Here is a 23,508-nt window from a genome sequence, read left to right on the forward strand (position 1 = left end):
CGGTTCCTGAGTAATATAATGGAGACGGTGTGTGTATTGATTCAAGGTGGTCTATCACGAGGGATCTACTTGGTCAACCGGAGCCTGCTTTCGTATCATTTCCATTCTGTTTTTGAAAAAATTGTGCAATCTTTCGAATGTATTTAATAAACTGTTGACTACTTTGATGAGATTTGGATAGTGCTGAGTTAGAACATTGCCCTTTCTCATTTTGCGTGATGAGTTGAATCCAGCACAGACTGATTGGATGAAGGTTTCTCTGCTAGCTGTAAGGCCCCTATGAGAAACTAGCATTGGCCAGTTGCAACACAGTTCCAGTCGGGCATGAGCCAAGAACTGGAATTTATCTGATTATCTCGCCCTGAGCACTTCGGAGCTATTCATGCTATCCTGGCAGGTCTTCCACATGTCGAAGGAGTATAACGGTCATTTGGGTTATCTATTCACTCAGCTGGCCTGAGGATAGAGTGGCTGTTGCAGATGGAGAGGAGAAAATAAGTTTGGGGGCGGAGGGTGTATGGGTGGGCGGTGAAGACGTAGGATTGGGATACATCTGTTGTGGTTTCTAATTGTAATAGTTACCAGTGTATTCACGAGACAGAAAAAATTTTTGGAAGATCAGTATTATATCTGTAATGCACTTATGAATGACTCCACGAGGCAATGTGTTGTACTGAAGTGACCTTGGTCCTTTATTCCAAACTCAAGTGAGGCAGCTGCATGGTGGCTCCCCTTTTATTCAGCCCCTGCCACCAGGGCAGGAAACCCCGGTCTCCACCAGTTGCACCCTCTAGTGGTGCCATATATAATATATATATATACACACACACACACACTCTAAACCTTATTGATAGTACATCAGGTAAACAAGTCTCCATCTTATGCAACTATACAGTGACTACACAGAGAGTATATCTATACTCTGCATATATAACAATCAAAGTTTTTTTTTTTGCCCTCCAAGGACCTGGTATTGATGTGCCGGCCCCTGACATGAGCACAGGTGAACGAGAGATGTCCTGGATTGCTGATACTTTTGCCACTACAATGGGACACCAGGTGAGTGCATGAAGGACATTGAATGGGGAGGAGAGGAGGTTTTCGGCACACTGCTTCTGAATCAATGCAGTTAGATTACATTTTAGAAAATGTTCATTTGTACAAGACAAAAGGGTTACTTAATAAAGTGGATATGGATTTTACAATGGGCTAATTCTGACTTCCAGACTCTGATGTGAGATTCAAATCCAGCCAGGAAATTACAGGGCATAAGGTGAGCAAAAGAGGATAGAGGAGAAAAAGTATCAGTTGGATATAGTCGTCACTTTTATCCAACAGCCTGAAACTATCTCGATTGTAATAAACGTTTCCATTCATTTACATTCTTCATTTTCACAATGCTTGAATAGTTTGTTACAATTACCTGGAATTAAAGGGCCTAATATTGTGAAGCCAGCAATGATTGGCCTACAGGGAGCAGTGTACCATATCACACTGCGCCACAAATTGAAACTGAACATACCATTTCAATGCCGCTTCTACTTTTGCCCGCTGCCATACCTTACTTTAAATTCCATGGTGAGGTGAGAGCCTCAGTTTGGGGAACACTGTGCTATTGACGTTTGGCTAATGGGCCTGCAGTTGAGCGAGTAAGATTTGACCCCTGTTTTAATGTTGGTACTATGGTTACAGTCTTGTAGAACCTCTCCAGCACACAATGTTTCTTTCATCGCTGTAGTGAGTGCCAAGGTTGACAATTATTTTGGGAGGTGCGTGGCCCATTCAAATTTCCATGCATGTGCGGTTTTTCCATTTAAAAGCTGCTGAGTGACCTGCTCGAGACTGCTACACAATCTACTTAATGGGAACCTTGGTCAGTGCCCCCCCAAATTTCCCCTTGTCCCCTTCAGCGGCCTTGGATATAGGGGTCAGTTTTCAACACATGGTAATCTGAAGGAGCAAACAGCCGCCCATTAAAGAACCCGTCTGAATTTCATTCCACGGCTTTCAGTCGGCCGGGTTCCAAAGCACATGGCTTGGTCAGATTTTCGCTTGTGGTGAAGGTTGAAATTTACCCCATAATCTCTCACTGGGAATTTGTTAGCACTTTGTCTTTTTAACCTATCTGGTACCTCCTCCTTGTTAACCCCAAACTCGTCTGGTTTATTTATCATACTCCAATAATTGGGTTAGTAAATCAGTATTTTCCTGGCCAGTGAATACCATGTGTGTGTGTAGGATACATCCCAATCTAGAGTCTTTCTGCCAGGAAAGTAACTAACTCTAATTTGGCTCATTACCCTGAACTTAAATTGGTTTAATTTTTTTTTAACTTTTAAAACAAAATCCTTGGTTAGCCCACAGTTAAATAATGCATCTATTTTTAGGCGCCCTATTTTCGGGAGGATATTATAGAGATTAACAAAGTTGATAAAACGGAGTGAGCGGCATTAGTTATGTGGAGAGACTAGAGAAATTGTGGCCCACTTCATTAAAGCAGAGAAGGTTAAGAGGAGATCTGATGGAGGTATTTCAAAATCATCAGAGATTTTTGATCAGTTTAATTAGATTTCCACCAGTCAGTAAATAGAGGTCATAGATTTTGGATTGTCACCAAAGCAACAAAGGGTAAGGCTAGGAGAGGTTTTTTTTACACAAGGACATGAAATCCCCAGCCAGAACCTGTCACGAAAGCAGAATCCATAATACATTTAAAACTTGAATTTGATATTTTCATAAGGAAAGGACAGCGAATTGAATGTGGGTGTTGACTTGAGCTAACACAAAGGACCAAATGGCTGCCTTCAGGATAATTCTGAATAAATTATTTTTTCAAATACCCAATCACATTCATCCTTTAGTTGTGACTTCTTCCCTAACCAATCTTTTACTGTTCAGATGGTGGAAAAAATGTTTTATTATATCTAATACATTTTGCTCGGCTCGTCTTTAGTGATCCCTTTCCCCTCTTCTTTTCTTTTTTTTTAATATACTTAACCAGTTTTAACTTGTTCCACAGTTTCTCCCCCACCCCCCACCTAATTTATTGTAAGATTTGTATAGATTATTTTTCTTGGGTAAGTTCTTGCTTTGCATATTTAATATTGCTTTGAAAATGTAAGGTTGAACCTCCCTTAACCGGGACCTGGCCTGTGCCGAGGGGGTGGTGGTCGGTGCCCCGGACGGGTGTCGGCGTGACCTCCTAGTCAGGGTGGCCAGAATCATTCCGGATGAGGGGTGGTGCTGGATAACGGAGGTCCAACCTGTACTATTTTTCATCAACCGAGCTATTTCTCAGCAATACACTCCACTATGTTTCTTTTACTTTGTCATCTCATTGACATTTGCCTTCCTGAAATGATATATCTGACTTGTTACTCACTGGCACTGATTGCCAGCTGACATCATTACAGTCACTTATCTCTGGAAATTCTTTTTCCACATTATGCATGGTGTCTTAACTATATTGCAAGAAGCAGGTCAGGATGCAAGTTCTCTCTTGTGGGACTCATAACTCGTTGTGCCCATAAGTAGCCTTAAATCGTAATCATGTTCTAACAGATTCTGTCTCCATTTCCATTAGGCCATTCCCATTTTATACTAAGTGGATGGAAGATGACCATTATTACTTTATCTGTACATGTCCTTCATAATACCCTTTTATTAAGTGTTGCAGAACTCAGTTGTTCATTCTTTCACAAAAGCAAAATACTGTAGATACTGGAAATCTGTAAACGAGAGAAAATGCTGGAAATAGTCAGCAGGTCAGGCTACATCTGTGGAGAAAGAGTTAACGTTTCAGGTCGATGACCTTTTGTCAGAACTTTTGTTTTTAAGCAAGTGCTGAGACAAGGAAATGAAAGAATAAAAGAGAAAGTCTGTGATGGGAAGGAAGGCAGGAGTCATTAAATAACATAAGGGATGATGGTGCAAGGCAAAAGGGGGGTGACAGTGGGTGGTAACTCTGCCCTCCCCTTGCCATTAGCTCAAACCGGATCTTGGTCTTGGCCTATTCCTGACATATTTCAACTTCCAAATTATCCTAAACTTGCAAAGCTAGCCCTGCTGAAGTCTGTCTTTCCTGAACAACTTGTATATTGAATTTGCTGCACTTTTTATTGGGTGAGCCAAGTTTCTATGGTTCCTGTAGCAGCAGCTTTTCCTTCTGCTATTTTTGCATCCACTTTGAGCATTTTGTTCACAATGCTTCTAATCAGGTAAAGGTATTTAATCGTATTCTTTACTTTAGCATAGATTTTTTTTAGCCCTTTTTTTTTGTATTGATGTACTGTGGCTACATTTATTTGCTATCTTTAACTTTCTTGTTTCTTCCCTTGACCTGCAAGTTCTACTTGCCCAAAGTTAGTGATTCCATCCCTCCCTCCATGATTTTGTTCGTCAGTTAGTGTCTGACATATCTGGAAGCCCGTTGCTATACTTGATTATCCAGAACAAACTGAGATCCATATTGGCAGTTTACATTTTCTTGATATTGACTGCATGCCCTCTTTAAAAACTGCTGGAGTTTAAACAATTCAAACCATACACTTGACCTGCACTTGTCATGTACACTTCCCTCTGCTTGTCCTGCTAAGGCTATCCTATCTATTGGGACATTGGCTTGCTGGAGCTAAGTGGGAAGAATCCCAGTCTGTAGGTTAAATCATTGAGCCAGACTGGTCAACAGCACCCTCCAGCAGTATGGACATGCTTGGCTCTGGCAGTAATTCTGTACCAGAGGATCAGCTTAGTTCCAGTCTCTCCTATTCACTTTATTAATGAGTTAGTTAACTCAATAGAAAGCCATATATCCAAGTTTGTCTGACACAAAGATGGCATAGTAAGTATTGTAGACAGGAGCATAACATTACACCGAGCCGTTGATTGATGGAGACTGGGCAAAACTGTGACAGATGGATTTCACCATTGGTAATTGTGAGGTCATCCATTTTGGACCAAAAAAGGATATATCTCAGTTTTTTTTTTAAAGTGATAAAAAGCTAGGAACAGTGGCTGTCCAAAGAGATTTAGCGGTCTATTGGCACCGATGGTACAAAACATATTTGATTGTAGATTTTAGGATTTTGAAAGAAATTGATAAGGTAGTTAGAGAGAAACTATTTCTGCTCGTGGGGGAGTCAAGGACACGTAACCTTAAAATCAGAGCCAGGCCATTCAGGAGAGAAGTTAGGGAAAACTTTTTCACAGTGTGGAACTCTCTCAAAAAAAAAGCATTCTAGCTCAATTAATTTTAAATCTGAGATCAGTAGAGTTTTGCTGTCCCAAAAGTATTAAGCCATATGGGGCCAAGGTGGGTGGATGGAGTTGGGATGCAGATCCGCTACGATCTCATTGAATGGTGGAACAGGCTCAAGGGATTGAAATAGCCTACTCCTGCACCGTTGGACTGCTTCCTCATCCGAAGTGCGAGTGCACAGCGAGAGCAACAGGGCATCCTGGGACCTTGGTGAATGATGGGACCAATAGTCTTTCTCCTTAACCAATGAGATTTGCGGATTGTGAATAAAACCAAGGAACAACAGAAGGAAATAGGGTGAGTTGGATTCTAATCAGGTACAGAAAGAGAAATGGAGAGGGAAAGAAAGACTGAAGTAAAAGTAAGGAAAAAAAAATTTCAATTTTAAAAATAAATCTCAACAATTTACTTACTACCTGTAGGAATGAGATGCAACAGTTTAAATTGTTCCCTTTCTGGGCTGCCGGAGAGGTTGAGTGCTTCTGCAGAAACATAAATCTCCTCATTTATAAAGATACCTGAGCTGCTCAGTACCAGCCCTAACTTTCTGCAAAAAGTTTAATTGGAAATTATTAGGGAAAGGCAGCGATTTCGTGAAACTCACGGAGAGGTTGAGGGGCGAGCTTCTATTTTTGTGAGTCAAACGTCCAGCGGCAAATTGTCCAGCAACTTGTGATGATTCTCCTCTTCGCCGGAAGTTGCTGGACAATTCACACACTAACTGCAAGCTCTGTGAAATCACACTTTAATGAGATGCAAGCAGCTGATTGAAATTGCTTGAAGACCAGACTTTAGCTGAAATCAGTAGTCCAGGGCTGCTTATTGAACTGCCCAAAATAGTTGTTGAGTCTTTTTATAATTGACGCCTGTGGTGATGGCAGATGTTTAGTGCCATTTTCCTGATACAAGCAGCGGCCCGTGCTAACTGCGGATGGTTTAAGTAGTGGGGACTGTAACTGTAATGGCATCATATTACCAAGAGATGGCAGGCCAGCTATGTGTTACAAATCACTCTAAATGTGTCTGCAAGTGAAATATTACCGCTATTCTAAAATGTATTGTTGACGGGCAGTCTCAGACTCTGAAACGCACTGCCCTGCAGAGTGGTGCAATAGAGGTGTCCACCTACAATTCATCCTCCAATTTCAGGCACGTCATTGTGGGCAGTGGCCAAGTGGGGACCAGGCATTTGCTCTGAGGAAGCAATGGATTAGTGGCTCTATTGTAAAAGAGGCCCTCTCACCTTGCTTCTGAGTAGCATTCTTTTGCCTCAAGCGCTGAAATTCAAGAACAGGAGAGTGGACTGAATACCAACCCTGTCGATCTCTCACAGCCATGAAGCTGTGGTTAGAGGCAAATGAAGGAGCAAGTTTGTCAAGACCACAGCTGAAAGGGAGGTGGGCCACGCATGGTGCTGGGTCCGGTTATGAAGATCACTGTTCTACATGACCGCTCTTGGTTACCAAGCAACTGTTTGAGCTTGCCTATGTGTGACTAGCCAAATGTTATGCATACACGGTAATATACTGTATTAACTAGCAGAGTGGACAAGGGAGAACCAGTGGATGTGGTGTATTTGGACTTTCAAAAGGCTTCTGACAAGGTCCCGCACAAGAGATTGGTGTGCGAAATCAAAGCACATGGTATTGGGGGTAATATACTGACGTGGATAGAGAACTGGTTGGCAGACAGGAAGCAGAGAGTTGGGATAAACGGGTCCTTTTCAGAATGGCAGGCAGTGACTAGTGGCGTGCTCAGTGCTGGGACCCCAGCTCTTTACAATATATATTAATGATCTGGATGATGGAATTGAGTGTAATATCTCCAAGTTTGCAGATGACACCAAACTGGGTGGCGGTGTGAGCTGTGAGGAGGACACTAAGAGGCTGAAGGGTGACTTGGACAAGTTAGGTGAGTGAGCAAATGCATGGCAGATGAAGTATAATGTGGATAAATGTGAGGTTATCCATTTTACGGGCAAAAACACGAAGGCAGAATATTATCTGAATGGCAGCAGATTAGGAAAAGGGGAGGTGCAACGAGACCTGGGTGTCATGGTTCATCAGTCATTGAAAGTGGGCATGCAGGTACAGCAGGCGGTGAAGGCAAATGGTATGTTGGCCTTCATAGCTAGGGGATTTGAGTATAGGAGCAGGGAGGTCTTACTGCAGTTGTACAGGGCCTTGGTGAGGCCTCACCTGGAATATTGTGTTCAGTTTTGGTCTCTTAATCTGAGGAAGGACATTCTTGCTATTGAGGGAGTGCAGCGAAGGTTCACCAGACTGATTCCAGAGATGGCTGGACTATCATGAGGAGAGTCTGGATCAACTGGGCCTTTATTCACTGGAGTTTAGAAGGATGAGAGGGGATCTCATAGAAATGTAGAAGATTCTGACGGGACTGGACAGGTTTGATGCAGGAAGAATGTTCCCGATGTTGGGGAAGTCCAGAACCAGGGAACACAGTCTTGAGATAAGGGGTAGGCCATTTAGGACTGAGATGAGGAGAAACTTCTTCACTCAGAGTTGTTAACCTGTGGAATTCCCTGTTGCAGAGTTGTTGATGCCAGTTCATTGGATATATTCAAGAGGGAGTTAGATATGGCCCTTATGGCTAAGGGGATCATGGAGTATGGAGAGAAAGCAGGAAAGGGGTACTGAGGGAATGATCAGCCATGATCTTATTGAATGGTGCTGCAGGCTCGAAGGGCCTATTTTCTATGTATAGCGAGATATGGTTTGAATAGCTTTTCCAAGGCTTACATTTGAACTTTAACCCAATTCCCTGATTGCCATGAGGATGAATTGAGTTTCATTTATAAAATGGCGTGTCTGAATTTGTATGTTCACCTGTTGCCTCCCCTCAGTCTAGATCTATGGGCAGGCATTCTGCTCACAGGCATTGGTTGCTGTCACTGGTGAGGGGTTTGGAGTTGGTCAGCAGTAGGGAGGTGACTGGTGTGACTGCACTGGTGGGGTGGGTACTGGAAGGAGCATCTGGGCTTGGGTAACGAGATCTTGGTTATAGCAGGAACGTAATTTGATTCGGGTTATGCATTGAATTATTGGTAGAGTTTGGTTATATTTCTGATCCACTGTGATTTGATTTGAAAATGTGAAATCTGAGCAAAATCAGTGTGACAGGACAAACAGGAAGTGTGCACTATCGTACTGTTTTTATATATGCAGCAACTGCATGCAACACTGAAAACCAGCTCCTCCTAGCCTCCCCATTTTTTAATCGGTCAACCTTCTCTTCTCCCTTCCCCTCCTGACGATGTGGATTTCTTGCTTCAGTGCGGTTCCACGCTTGCCTGCTGCCCTCCGGGACATTATCCAAGTGGCTGTTCTTCTTGGGTGAACCTTATCTGCGAGTGTTGGCGGGCTGTTTGACTGTGGGGCACTGCAGCTGAGCTTGATGCTCCCCAAATGTTCAAGCGCCTGTGCTTGCAGTGGGAGTCACCGGGTTAGTGGGAACCCTTGTGCTTTTGTTTTGTTCACTGTAGCCCAGGGCTGCTGGAGTCAGCTGCAGTGCCCTAATCACTGTTCAGCTGACCGCACAGATCAAACCTGGGACTTTATCTGTGGCTCTCGGCTACTTCTGTTATCAACTGAGCTGTCGGAGTTCTTTGCTCTGCCCTGGTTCGTGACTGGTATGAGATGTAAGCCACCCTCATTGTCTAATAACTGGAGATGTGGTGAAACAGATAGCTCTCTGACAAAGGCCAACTGAAGTGGAAAAGGTCATCTTTTGAATCTGGAGATGGGTTACTGATGCGCTGAATTCCAGATACTTGCAGGTGCGCAAATCAATAGGGGGTAGAAATTGCCCCCCGCCTGAAAAGGTCTCCCGTTTCGATGGTTTTTACCCGAGCTGCGGTTTAGATCGCCTCTTGAGTGACATTCGGCTGTTTTTTTTTTTCCCTCCGATCCAGAACTTGATCATGATCATGGGGCGGTGACTATACCTGAGGGGCGAATACGCGGTGGTGACAGCAACTGAAGGGCGGCAGTGGGATAACTCGGAAGGGTAATTGGGCTATCAGCGGCCTTGCCACGAAAAGTCAGCGGCCACTCCACTCTGCAGTGTGGCTGCCGATTTGCGGTGGTAACAGGCCTTGAGAGGGGCAATTTCGGCCACTAGGTCTCTTCAGGTTCACGTGGCAAATTGAGACAGCTTAGTGCTCTGAACATCAGGGTTTCTGCTCCTGTTAATGTGTGGAGAAGGAGCAGTAGTAGCAGGGCTGGCCCCCTGTCTGCAAGCATATGAGTACACCAACTGTGTGGGAAGAGATCTGATATGAGGAACAGCGCCTCATCTTTTGTTTAGGCACTTTAAAGCCTTCTGGACTCAACATAGAGTTCAACAATTTCAGACCATAACTTCTGCCCATATTTTGCTCACTTTCCTCTTCTTTTTTTTTAAACTACATCTCCTCTTTCCCCGCCCCCTTTTGTTCTTCCCCTCCCCCATTCAGTGCTCCTTAAGAATCTGTTCATTTCAAACATTTGCCAGTTCTGACGAAGGGTCATCGACCTGAAACGTTAACACTTTCTTTCCACAGATGCTGCCTGACCGCTGAGATTTCCAGCATATTCTGTTTTTATTGTGATGTGTACATGTATAAATTAACTTGTTTCTGTTGCAGGATATAAATGCTCATGCCTGTGTGACTGGTAAACCTATCAGCCAGGGTGGCATCCATGGGCGTATTTCTGCTACAGGACGTGGTGTGTTCCATGGGATTGAGAACTTCATCAATGAAGCATCCTACATGAGTGTCCTGGGAATGACCCCAGGCTTCGGAGACAAAACTTTTGTCATTCAGGTTTGTGGTGGATAGTGAGCTATAAACTGGCTTTACTTTGTCTTCTGTCCTGCTCCTGCCAGTGTTGCTGGTGTCCTGAGCTGTGGGCCTTGTCATTTCTATCTATTATAGAGAAAGAAAAAGGGAAGCTGAAAGCTGATATCTGTGTAGCTAATTTTACTGTTACTTTTAGGTGTTTAGGTGTTTTACATTCAATATTCTACCTGGATGCTGTGGCACCAATCATTCCCATAACCAAACTCTCATCCCCTTTGTGATCCAGACTTCACTTGCCCAATATCTAGATAAATGTTGATGAGACCCAGGGGTACAACACAGAGTCTTTGTCATTGTGTCATCATAGGCAGTCCCTCGAAACAAGGATGACTTGCTTTCATGCCAAAAAAGGATGAGTTCACAGGTGTTTCAATGAAGGACCTAATATTCCAGGTCCTGAACTACATCCTGAAGGGTGGAAGATGCCTGTGCGTGGATTTTTTTTTAACGTGACCGTTGCACCAGCCACCACACGGGCTTGACCGAGCTAGGTCTTGGTCTAATGATGAGGGTTATCCAAGACGACTGGAGACTTGCTCTGCTGCATGGACCTAGTGCGCACACATATCAGTGTGGGCTGGCCCCAAACTCTCACGCCTCTCCTGGGCCCCAATCACATCCCTCCACCGTCTCTCGCCACTCCTGTTGTGTCTGCCCACGCTCCAATCACCGACCTGAACCTTGATGATGTCACTCTTTGTTGCAGTCTCCCTCTTGCTCCCTGAAGTAGTATGCCTCCTTGCAGCTGCCGGCCCGCCGCACCTCCGCTCCTTTTATGGCCCCGACCTGCCGCTGGTGTTCTCGCAGGTCGGGGCCTCCACGCTATCATTGTAACTCTGGCTTACTGTAATACATAACGAGCTGCCACGTGATTCTCCATCTTTTGAATCTGGAAGTGGGTTACTAATGCCCTGAATTCTAGATGCCGGCAGTTGGGCAAAGCAGTAGGTCTCTTGCACATGGTAAATTGAGACCGTTTAGTGATTTGAACATCTATTTGACTCAGATCTAGGACCTACTGTTTTCTCTGGAGAAAAATCATCATTACAGATCCATTTGTCGGGGCAATTTTACTGCAGCATCTTTTTTGTCTTGGGTATCACTGGAAGTTTGTATTCATTTGGGAATTATGTGTCCTAGATAAAGGTGTTGCTGCATCTAGACGACAAGTTCACTGGGTCGAGTTCTAGCTTGTGCTGGATAGCCAGGGCAGCCTTTGGGATATTTTAGTTGACCTCAGTGAACTGGGCTAGTGAGCGGGAAAATTCCATCAAGAATCCTGCTAGCTCGTGACTTCCTGCTGAAAAGCGCATATGTGTGGACATCAGGTGAAAGCAGGAGTGGGTTCAACCGTAATTTATTCCACAAGAGGAATATTACTTGAGGCACCAGAAGGGATACAAGTGTCCATAGGATCATTCCTCAGCAAAAGTCACTAGCTTTATGGGTAGAGATGGAAAAATTTGTGAGGAGGGAAGAATTTCAAGAAAAAAATTTATTGAAAGTTCAAAGTAGATATGCACAAAGACCATCAGTGTCATCACTGGTGATAAATGAACTAACTCTTGTGTTTCTTTTATATCCCACAGGGATTTGGTAATGTAGGCATGCACTCCATGAGGTACCTGCACCGCTATGGAGCCAAGTGTGTAGGTGTTGGTGAATTGGATGGTTCGCTTTGGAATGATGACGGAATTGACCCCAAGGAGCTAGAGGATTACAAACTGGTATGTGAATGTTAAACCTCACCAGTGTGCAATGTAGAACTCCGTTGCTCCATCGTGGGCTGAGTTTTTTCATTCATTGCCGCTTCCACTTGTCAGGTGCCTATTTATAAAATGGCAACTGGACATTTTCCACTTGAGACAACTCTATTGGATGCAGTAAAATGGTACATAAGATTTTTTGTAAAGTGTCTCCACTGAACAAACAATAAAGCTGCTCCATTTTACTGAAAACAATGGAAGTTTATGTGTACATTGTACTGGATAAATGTGAGAGAAATTCTTCTGGAGGTGTATGTGTTGTTCACTCCATCAGACTCCTCAGATAATGAAGTAATCCGTGCCCTCATACAGCAAGACCTGGACAACATCCAGGCTTGGGCTGATAATTGGCAAGTAACATTCATGCCACACAAGTGTCAAGCAATGACTATCCAACAAGACAGAGCGCAGCCACCGCCCCTTGACTTTTAATGGCATTAACATAATCGTATCCCCCACCATCAACATCCTAGGGGTCACCATTGACCAGAAATCTAACTGGACCAGCCACATAAATATTGTCGCTACAGGTCAGAGACTGGGTAACCTGCGGTGAGTGACTCACCTCTGGCTCCCAAACCCTTTCCACCATCTACAAGGCATAAATCAGGACTGTGATAGAATATTCTCCACGTGCCTGGGTGAATGCGGCTCCAACAACACCTCAGGAAGCTCGATAGCATCCAGGACAAAGCAGCCCACTTGATTGGAACCCCATGCAACACCTTAAACATTTATTCCCTCCACCACTGGCACACCATGGCTGCAGTGTATACCATCTACAAGATACACTGCAGCAACACACCAAGGCTTCTTCAACAGCACCTCCAAAACCCACAACATCTACCACGTACAAAGGGCAGCAGGCGCATGGGAACACCACCACCTCCAAGTTCCCCTCCAAGTCGGACACCAACCTGACTTGGAATATATCACTGCTCCTTCATCGTCACAGGGAGGTTCCACGATTTTGACCCAAACAGCACTGTGGGAATACCTTCACCACACGGATTGCAGCAGTTCAAGAAGGCGGCTCACCGCCACATTCTCTAGGGCAATTAGGGATGGGCAATAAATGCTGGCATTCCCAGCGACGCCCACATCCCGTGAACGAGTTTGGAAAAAAGACGAGTCGCTACTGTTGCTGTCGATAGTGCACAAACTGTTTCAGAAGTGAATAGATTTCTCAGTCCTTTGTTTTCATTCTATAGAACAATGGAAGTAATTTCTAATGAGGTTCAGATGACATATGCGTGGCTCAAGTTTTCACTTTTACAACTTAAGACCTCATCTGAACCCCTTTTGAGTAGGTTTTCTAATTATTAAATTTTAATTTTTAGCGCCTCTTCTCACCAAAATTGCATGCCTAGGTTCCTTGTGTAAGCTGCAGTGTGTAATAATTTTGAATCCTTGTTTTCTTGTTGATTTGTCTACACAGGCAAATGGGACGATTGTTGGATTCCCCAAAGCACGGCCATATGATGGCAGCATCCTGGAGGCAGAGTGTGACATTCTCATTCCTGCAGCTGGCGAGAAGCAGCTGACCACGGTCAATGCACGGAAAGTCAAAGCAAGGGTGAGCAGAAATCTTGTAGTCCTGTCTTCAGCATGTAGGCGAGGATAAAAGGTGTCCCAGTTATACAGTGTCGCCACCTCAGGTGGGTTTGTCCTGCCCGGCACAGTGGTACACAGTCGGGAGGGAGTGGCCCTGGGAGTTCTCAACATTGACTCCAGACACCCATGAAGTCTCATGGCTTCAGGTCAAGCATGGGTAAGGAAACCTCTTGCTGATTGCCACCATAAGGTCAGAAGTGGGAATGTTTGCTGATGATTGCACGGTGTTCAATTCCATTCGTAACTCCTCAGAAAATGAAGCAATCCATGCCTGCATGCAGTAAGACCTGGATGACATTCAGGCTTGAGCTGATAAGTGGCAAGTAACATTGGTGTCACACAAGTGCCAGGCAATGACCATCTCCAGCAAGCGAGATCTAATCTTTTCCCCTTTGATATTCAATGGCATTAACATTACTGAATCTCCTATCAACATCCTGGGGGTCACCATTGTTCAATCATTTGTTCACCCTACCTCTGCTCCTTTGGACTTGCTCCCCCTTCCACACACCAACATCCTGGTGGTCACGATTAACCGGAAACTTAACTAGGTCAGCCGCATAAATACTGTGGCTACAAGAGCAGGTCAGAGGCTGGGTATTCTGCGGCGAGTGTCTCACCACCTGACTCCCCATAACCTTTCTACAATCTACAAGGTACAAGTCAGGATTGTGATGGAATACTCTCCACTTGCATGGATGAGTGCAGCTCCAACAACACAAGAAGCTCAACACCATCCAGGACAAAGCAGCCCGCTTGATTGGCACTCCATCCACCACCTTCAGCATTTACTCACTCCACTACTGGCGCACCATGGCTGCAGTATGTACCATCTATAAGATGCACTACAGCAACTCGGCACAGCTTCTTCAGCACCTCCCAAACCCGCGACCTCTACAAGGGCAGCAGGCACACTGGAGCACCATCACCTCCAAGTTCCCTTACAAGTTACACACCATCCTGACTTGGAAATATATTGGCCATTCCTTCATCGTCGCAAGGACAAAATCCCAGAACTCCATCCCTAACGGCACTGTGGGAGTACCTTCCCCACAAGAACTGCAGCGATTCAAGAAAGTGGCTCACTACCACCTTCTAAAGGGCAATTGGGGATGGGCAATAATTGCTGGTCTTGCCAGCGACGCCCACATCCCAGAACATATTTTTTAAAACATTCGGCATGGGGATGCTAAGACTCGCCTATGAGAATAGTCTTAAGATATGGATATGGCAAGGTCTAGAGTAAGAAGGACAAAAAAAGATTGAATACAACACTCCTCTCGAGCACATTATTACAATAAACTTTGCTTCTATCTCTACTAAATTTAGAACCTGCTTGTAGCATGGTTTCTAAGTGGCTGACCACTTATTGTAGATTTTCAAACACTACAGGAGCTGATTTCTTTTTTTTCCCCCCCTTACACCGATGAACATCAGGCGGTGAGCTTCTACGCTGCCCCCGACTGCAACATAGCAGAACTTGGCTTAATTTCGGAGTTCATCCCTGGCTTTCACCGAGGTCTTCTGACTGCTGTTTAAAAACAGCCGCCAGAGGGCCTCCAGACCTGATGCTGCTCCTTGCTGGCCAAGAATTTTTTTTTAAATGCCTGTCTTGTGGTTGCAGGTGTGGCTGGGTGTAACCTCTAAGGCTGATTTCAATGTGCGAGCTGCTTACTGGAAATAAGCTGGAAGTCCGTTTGCTGTCACTCCCACCTCATTAATATTTGTTTGATTCTTCAGGTGGGAGATTTCTGCCCACACTCTGGAATACCTGCCCAGAAATGTGCATGAAGTACAGAGGGTGGAAACCTGGAGTAATGGGTCTCGATATCTTTTTCCTCTTGTCTGCAGCCAAGAGCAAAATCAGCCCCTACTTGTATCAAGCAGAGCTAGAACTGAAGGCAAGCTGTAAGCCTTAACAACAACGGGCATTTATATAGCACCTTTAACATAGTAAAACATCCCAAGGCACTTCACAAAATTTGACGATGCAGGTGCACTCTGAAATCCGGCAAGGCGAGAGCATGCCTGTTTTTGGATTTTGCCGGATTTTGGACCTCACTGTTATTGCTCCTTGCCGATCCTCCGCTCCTCGCCACCCGCGGCCCCCCAGTGCTGCGTTTTTTACCGGTTTCCTCAGCCCTCGCCGCCCAATGTCGTCATCTTGGCTGCCTCAAAAATGTCCGGTTTTTGGACAGTTCTGGTTTTCGGACAGCTGGATTCGGGACGTTGTACCTATATTAGGATAGGTGACTAGAAGCTTGATCAGAGATAGGTTTTAAGGAGCGTCTTAAATGAGGAGAGGCGGAGAGGTTTAAGGAGGGAATTCCAGACCTTGGGGCCTAGGTAGCTGAAGGCACGGCCAGCAATGGTGGAGCGAATTTAAAATTGTTCAAAAGGCCAAAATTGGAGGAGCACAGAGATCTGAGTTGTATGGCTGGAGGAGGCTACAGAGATGGGGAGGTGCAAGGCCATGGAGGGATTTGAACATGAGGATAAGAATTTTAACATCCAGGCATTGCCGGACTGGGAGCCAGTGTAGGTCAGCGAGCACAGCCATGCTGTGCTGCAGGGGTATCCAAGCTTATTGTCCTTGTGAGTTGCATAAGTAAATATCCTGAAATTTCATGAACTTCAGAAAGTTTAAACTCGTGTTGCCTTTAATTTGCATTTATCTCCTGTTGCAAATGAGCAGTACTTAAAAACAGCCTTTCCAAACTACCACATCCACAAAATTCAGAATGGACAAACTATCATCGAATGATGCAGCACAGAATGTTCCAGGATACTTAACGTTTCGAAAAGACAGGCAGAATGGAAAAGGAAGGGTGGTAGCTCTGATAATAAAGGATGACATAAGGACAGTAGAGAGAAAGGATCTTGGCTCGGATGATCAGGAAGTAGAATCAGTATGGGTGGAGACAAGGGGCAGAAAACACTGGTGGGAGTAGTATATAGGCCTCCTAATGGTAGCTATACCGTTAATCAAGAAATAGGAGCTTAAAGATTATTCAATAATTGTGGGGGTCTTTAATCTTATAGACTGGACCAATCAAATTTGCAAAGGTAACCTGGAGGAGGAGTTCAGGACAGTTTCCTAGAACAATAAGCCAAGGAATAGGCTATTTTAGATCTTGTATTGTGTAATGAGACAGGGTTAATTAGCAATCTCATAGTAAGGGATCCTCTTGGGCTGAGTGATCATAAGATGATAGAATTTCGCATTTACGTTGAGAGTAACTTGCCCAAGTCCAAAACTAGAGTCTTAAACTTTATAAAGCCAATTACATAGGTATGAAGGGCGAGTTGGCTAAGGTAGATTGGAAAAATAGATTAAAAGGTATGGCAGTAGATAAGCAGTTGCTAGCATTGAAAGAAATATTTCATAATTCTCAACAAAAATACCTTTTATTGAGAAACACAAATTCCACAGGAAAAGTGATCCATCCGTGGCTAACTAAAGAAGTTAAGGATAGCATTAGATTGAAAGAAGTTTATAATGTTGAGAAGAATAGTAGTAGTCTGAGGATTGGGAGAGTTTCAGAAACCAACACGGGATGACCAAAAAATTGATGAGGGAGAAAATAGAATATGGGATAAAACTAGCAAGAAATATATAAACAGATTGTAAGAGTTACAAGTGTGTAAAAGGGAAGAGAATAGCAAACGTAAACATTGGTCCCTTAGAGGCTGAGACAGGAGAAATTATTATGGGGAAATAAGGAAATGGCAGAAATGTTAAACAAATATTTTGTATCTGTCTTCACAGTAGAAGTTGCAAAAGGCATATCTAAAATGGTGAGGAACTTAATGTAATTAATGTAAGTGGAGAAACTAATGGGATTAAAAGCTGACAAATCCCCTGGACCAGGTGGCCTACATCCTAGGGCTCTAAAAGAGGTGGATGCATTGGTTTTGCTCTTACAACATTCCCTAGATTCTAGAACGGTCCCAGCGGATTGGAAGGTAGCTAATGTAACACTGCTATTTAAGGAAGGAAGGAGGGAAAGAGAAAACCGGGAACTACAGGCCAGTTAGCCTGACATCAGTTATCGGAAAAATACTGGAATCCATTGGTAAGGAAGTGGTATCAGGACACTTAGAAAATCATAACATGATTAGGCAGAGCCAACATGGTTTTAAGAAAGGGAAATCATGTTTGACAAATTTCTAAGAGTTTTTTGAGGATGTAACTAGCAGGGTAGATAAAGGGGAGCCAGTGGATGTAGTATATTTGGATTTCCAAAAGTCGTTCGATTAGGTGCAGGAGTAGGCCATTTGGCCCTTCGAGCCTGCACCACCATTCAATAAGATCATGACTGATCATTCCTTCAGTACCCCTTTTCTGCTTTCTCTCCATACTCCTTCATCCCCTTAACCGTAAGGGCCATATCTAACTTGCTCTTGAATATATCCAGTGAACTGGCATCAACAACTCTCTCTACGGCAGGGAATTCCACAGGTTAATAACTCTGAGTGAAGAAGTTTCTCCTCATCTCAGTCCTAAGTGGTCTACCCCTTATCCTAAGACTATGTCCCCTGGTTCTGGACTTCCCCAACATCGGGAACATTCTTCCCGCATCTATCCTGTCCAGTCCCGTCAGAATCTTATACGTTTCTATGAGATCCCCTCTCATCCTTCTAAACTCCAGTGAATAAAGGCCCAATTGATCCAGTCTCTCCTCGTATGACAGCCCAGCCATCCCTGGAATCAGTCTGGTGAACCTTCGCTGCATTCCCTCAATAGCAAGAACGTCCTTCCTCAGACTAGGAGACCAAAACTGAACACAATATTCCAAGTGAGGCCTCACTAAGGCCCTGTGCAGCTGCATTAAGACCTCCCTGCTTCTATATTCAAATCCCCTAGCTATGAAGGCCAACATACCATTTGCCTTCTTTACCGCCTGCTGTACCTGCATGCCCACTTTCAGTGACTGATGAACCATGACACCCAGGTCTCGTTGCACCTCCCCTTTTCCTAATCTGCCGCCATTCAGATGATCTGTTTTCGCGTTTTTGCCCCCAAAGTGGATAACCTCACATTTATCCACATTATACTGCATCTGCCATGTATTTTCCCACTCACCTAACCTGTCCAAGTCACCCTGCAGCCTCTTCGTGTCCTCCTCACAGCTCACACCGCCACCCAGTTTAGTGTCGTCCGCAAACTTGGAGATATTGCACTCTATTCCTTCATCTAAATCGTTAATGTATATTGTAAGGAGCTGGGGTCCCAGCACTGAGCCCTGTGGCACCCCACTAGTCACTGCCTGCCATTCTGAAAAGGACCCGTTTATCCCGACTCTCTGCTTCCTGTCTGCCAACCAGTTCCCTATCCAGGTCAGTATATTACCCCCAATACCATGTGCTTTAATTTTGCACACCAATCTCTTGTGTGAGACCTTGTCAAAAGCCTTTTGAAAGTCCAAATACACCACATCTTCTGTTTCTCCCTTGTCCACTCTGCTAGTTACATCCTCAAAAAAAAAAAATTCCAGAAGATTCGTCGAGCATGATTTCCCTTTCATAAATCCATGCTGACTTGGACCGATCCTGTCACTGCTTTCCAAATGCGCTGCTATTTCATACTTAATGATTGATTCCAACATTTTCCCCACTAATGTCAGGCTAACCAGTCTATAATTACCTATTTTCTCTCCCTTTTTTAAAAAGTGGTTTTACATTAGCTACCCTCCAGTCCATAGGAACTGATCGAGTCGATAGACTGTTGGAAAATGATCACCAATGCATCCACTATTTCTAGGGCCACTTCCTTGAGTACTCTGGGATGCAGACTATCAGGCCCTGGGTTTTTATCAGACTTCAATCCCATCAATTTCCTGCCTAATAAGGATATCCTTCAGTGCTCCTTCTCACTGGACCCACTGTCCCCTAGTACCTTCAGAAGGTTATTTGTATCTTCCTTCGTGAAGACAGAACCGAAGTATTGGTTCAATTGGTCTGCCATTTCTTTGTTCCCCATTATAAAAGGTTATTACACAAAATAAGGGCTCATGGGATTGGAGGTAATATATTAGCATAGATAGAGGATTGATTAATGGACAGAAAACAGAGTAGGGTTAAACATGTCATTTTCAGGTTGGCAGGCTATAACTCGTGGGTTGCTGCAAGGGTCAGTTCTGGGGCCGCAGCTATTCACAATCTATTAATCTATTGAAGGGACTGAGTGTAATGTATCCAAGTTTGCTGACTATACAAAGCTAGGTGGGACAATAAACTGAGGAGAAGAGAGTCTGCAAAGGGATACAGATAGACTAAGTGAGTGGGCAGTAAGGTGGCAGATGGAGTATAATGTAGGGAAATGTGAGGTTATTCACTTTGGTAGAAATGATGAAACTTTTAAATGTTGGTGTTCAGAGAGATTTGGGTGTCCTCCTGCACGTAACATAGACCGCTACCATGCAGGTACAGCAAGCAATAAGGAAGGCAAATGGCATGTTGTCCTTTATTGCAAGAGGGTTGGAGTATAAGAGTAAGGAAGTCTTGCTACAATTGTACAGGGTATTAGTGAGGCAACACCTGGAGTACTGTGCACCGTTTTGGTCTCCTTAACTAAGGAAGGACATACTTGCCTTCGAGGCAGTGCAAAGAAGGTTCGCTAGTTGATCCCTGGGATGAGGGCTGCCTTATGATGCGAGATTGTGTAGAATGGGCCTATATTCTGGAGTAAACATACAAGATTCTGAAGGGGATTGACAGGGTAGATGCTGAGAGGTTGTTGTCTGGATAAAGGGTGGGCCATTTAAGACCAAGACAACGAAGAATTTCTTCACTCAGGGTTGTGAATCTTTGGAATTCTCTGCCCCAACGGGCTGTGGATGCTGAGTCATTGAGTATATTCAAAGTGGAGATAGATTTTTGGAGTCATGGGGTATCAAGGGATATGGTGATCGGGCAGGAAAATGAAGTTGAGGTTGATGATCGGCCTCTTGCTCCTATTTCTTATGTTATGTTCTTGGAAGGAAGCCATTCGGTCTATTGGGCCCGTGCTATTTCTTTGAAAGAGCTGTCCAATTGGTTCCCCTGCCCTGTCACTGTAGCCCTGCAATCTTTTTTCCTTTTCAAGCACTTTGCATTTCCAAAGTAATCTGTTGATTTGTAATCATTTATATATACAAACACGACAGTTCGTTTGCACACTGCAAGTTCGCAAATAACAATGAATAACCAGATAATTATTTTTGATGGTGTTGAGTGAGGAAGGAATGTTGGCCAGTACAGCAGGAGAACCTCCTGTATTTCTTCATTGCCTGGGCTTCAAGGGCTGGCTGGCTTGCTAGGTCGAGACAACTGCAGTTTGGACATTTTTGTATCTATCTTTAAGTGTCCACTTGGCTGTTGGTATCACTCTCTCTTCCAAGTCAGACATTTGAGTTCGAACCCCACTTATGACTTGATGCTTCAGTGCAGTAGTGAAAGAGTGCTGTGTTCTTGGAGGTGGATTTTTTGGATGGGACATTAAACTGAGACCCCATCTTATGTTTAGTTGGATGTAAAAGATACCATGGTACTATTCAAAGAAGAACAGGAAGTTCTCCTGCTGTACTAACCTACATTCCTCCCTCAACCCAACACAACCTGATGTGTGTGTGGCCACAGAATGATCAAAAGCTTGTTTAGAGGTAGGGTTTTAACAAGCATCTTAAAAGAAGATAGGGAGGGTGGCCCAGGCAGCTGAAGGCACGTCCACCGATGGTTGAGCAATTATGATGTGGGATGTTCAGAAGGCCAGAATTTGAGGATCGCAGACATCTTATGAGATTCTGAGGCTGAAAAAGATTAGAAATAGGGAGGGGCAAGTCCATGGAGTGATTTGTATGTATATATCTGTAAAGTGTTAATGTTCTCAAACATTGAGGATAGGAGGTGTATATAAATGGAATGTCTTTCTGGGTGTCAGTCTTGGCTGAATGGTGGTACACTCCCTTCTGAGTTAGGTCTTGGGTTCAAGCCCCACTGTAGACTTGAACACAGTGAGGAGCTGAGGGAATGCTGTGCTGTCGGAAGTACCACCTTTTGGTTGAGGTGTCATGCTGAGGCTGCATCCACCTCCCCTGGTACTGTTCCCCCACATAAGGTGATATAAAAGCACTAGATGCGTGTATTCCTTGGCACCACCCACTTTAAAATCTATGTATTTTCTCTCCAGTTTTCCTTGCCTTGTCTCTCCTGGAAAATCCTCGATTTTAGAATACTTAAAACAAGGGCCATACTTTGTGAACCTGGACAGTGTGTGGTAGCAGACACAGTTGGCCATGGGGGCCATCACAGTTGAGTGTGCAGATCTTGATTCAGCACTCACCCAGTACTCGCACATGTAGAGATCACTGGAAGAAAGGACAAATTTGTCGTTGTTTTCACACATTATCACATGTTCACGACCGCTAATGCTGGGGTGAAGAAAATCAGATCTGCAAGAGTCCAGAATTGGAGGAGCACTGAAATATCGGAGGGTTGTAGGGCTGGAGGAGGTTGCAGAGATAGGGAGGAGCAAGGCCATGGTGCGATTTGAAAACCAGGAAATACTGTTTACTTCACCCTGATAATTGACTCCAAACTTCTCACCTTTTCGCAGATTATTGCTGAAGGTGCCAACGGGCCGACAACTCCCGAAGCCGACAAGATCTTCATGGAGAGGAACATCATGGTTATTCCAGTGAGTTATAGTTTGTCTTGCTATTTCAAGCTGAAATTGATATTGCCCTTCTCTCAATGGCTACTGCTTTCTAAAAATCTCATCAGAAGTGACCTTCCAGATGCTCTTCCGTTTGCAGTGAGCGTTACGTGAATCACCTGCTGCTTCCTGATTAAGCAGTGCAATTTGGCAGATTTTCTATGGCTTAAGACCACTAGTCACATGTTTTATAATGAAATTCAGCACTCACTCTTTACTAACTAACGACAGAGACTAAAACTGTTGGTATCAGTTTGTCGCTCCATTTTAGGAAGAGGGATGGCAGATCTTGTGGCAGAACTGAAACATAATGGTGAAAGTGGTCTTCGCTAGTAGTGAATCAAGCCCACAGCAAATTGGCAGACTGTTTTACACCGTGCCCGATTCCCATGACTTCAATGGAAAATAAATTCTGGTGCGGTGTCAAACGGGCTGACTATTCACTACGGCCAAAGATCAGTTTCACTCCTAATGCACCTTCCGGTCCTTGCAAGTCAGCTACATTTTTGATTTAATTTATATTTCATTTTTCCTTGTGTTTTTGCTCTCTGCTCAGTGCTTGCACCAGGTGAGAGCAGGAGCTTACTGCATGAGGATTGCAGTCGTGTGAGACTGGCCTGTGGTACAATGCAGCCTGGGCACCTGGATTATTCTGAAATGTTCCAGGAGGGCAAGCACTTTTTACAATCCACTATTTGCACACTAATTAGTGAATGTAGTAACTTCTAATGAAGAAGTGAGCAGCGCATGAGATGCACCAACTGATCCAAATAAACATTCAGGATGAAACCTCGGTTCCCTAGCCACTAACTCCATCCCTCTTCCTAGCATCTGTCTGAGGCTGAATCACAACCTTGGTGTCATATTTGACCTGAAATGAGCTGCTGACCACACATCTGTGCCATAACTAAGACCACCTATTTGCACCTCCCTAACTCACGCCAGGTCCCGTTCACCCATTGCCCCTGTGCTCATTCTCCTTCATTGGCTCCTGGTTAAGCAATGCCCGATTTCAAAATTCTCATGTTTACAAATTCCTCTATGGCCTCCCCCCACCCCCCCATCTCTGTAATCTCCTCCAGCCTCACACAGCAGCCTGAGATATCTGTGCTCCTCTAATTCTGCCCTCTTGAGCATCCCTGATTATAACTGCTCGAACATTGATGGCCGTGCCTTAGGTTAGGGCTAGGCCCTAAGCTCTGGAACTCCTCCCCCCCCCCCCCCCCCCAAAAAAAAAACCTCTCCACCTGGCTACCTCTCTTTCCTCTAAGATGCTCCTTAAAACCTAATTCTTTGACCAAGCTTTCTGCCA

General features: G+C 44.4%; 1 protein-coding gene across 2 annotated transcripts in view; it reads left to right on the forward strand.

Moving 5' to 3' along the window:
- LOC139234924 (glutamate dehydrogenase, mitochondrial) overlaps positions 1-23,508 on the forward strand; it is a 108,040-nt gene that overhangs the window by 57,350 nt on the left and 27,182 nt on the right. For both annotated transcript variants that reach the window (XM_070865825.1, XM_070865824.1), the window contains exons 5-9: positions 965-1,059; positions 9,906-10,085; positions 11,711-11,848; positions 13,326-13,463; positions 22,098-22,178. In XM_070865825.1, the coding sequence (XP_070721926.1) occupies positions 965-1,059; positions 9,906-10,085; positions 11,711-11,848; positions 13,326-13,463; positions 22,098-22,178 (632 nt within the window). The remainder of the gene's footprint in view (positions 1-964; positions 1,060-9,905; positions 10,086-11,710; positions 11,849-13,325; positions 13,464-22,097; positions 22,179-23,508) is intronic.

This window comes from Pristiophorus japonicus, chromosome 22, assembly GCF_044704955.1.
Source record: "Pristiophorus japonicus isolate sPriJap1 chromosome 22, sPriJap1.hap1, whole genome shotgun sequence".
Taxonomy (NCBI): Eukaryota; Metazoa; Chordata; class Chondrichthyes; family Pristiophoridae; genus Pristiophorus; species Pristiophorus japonicus.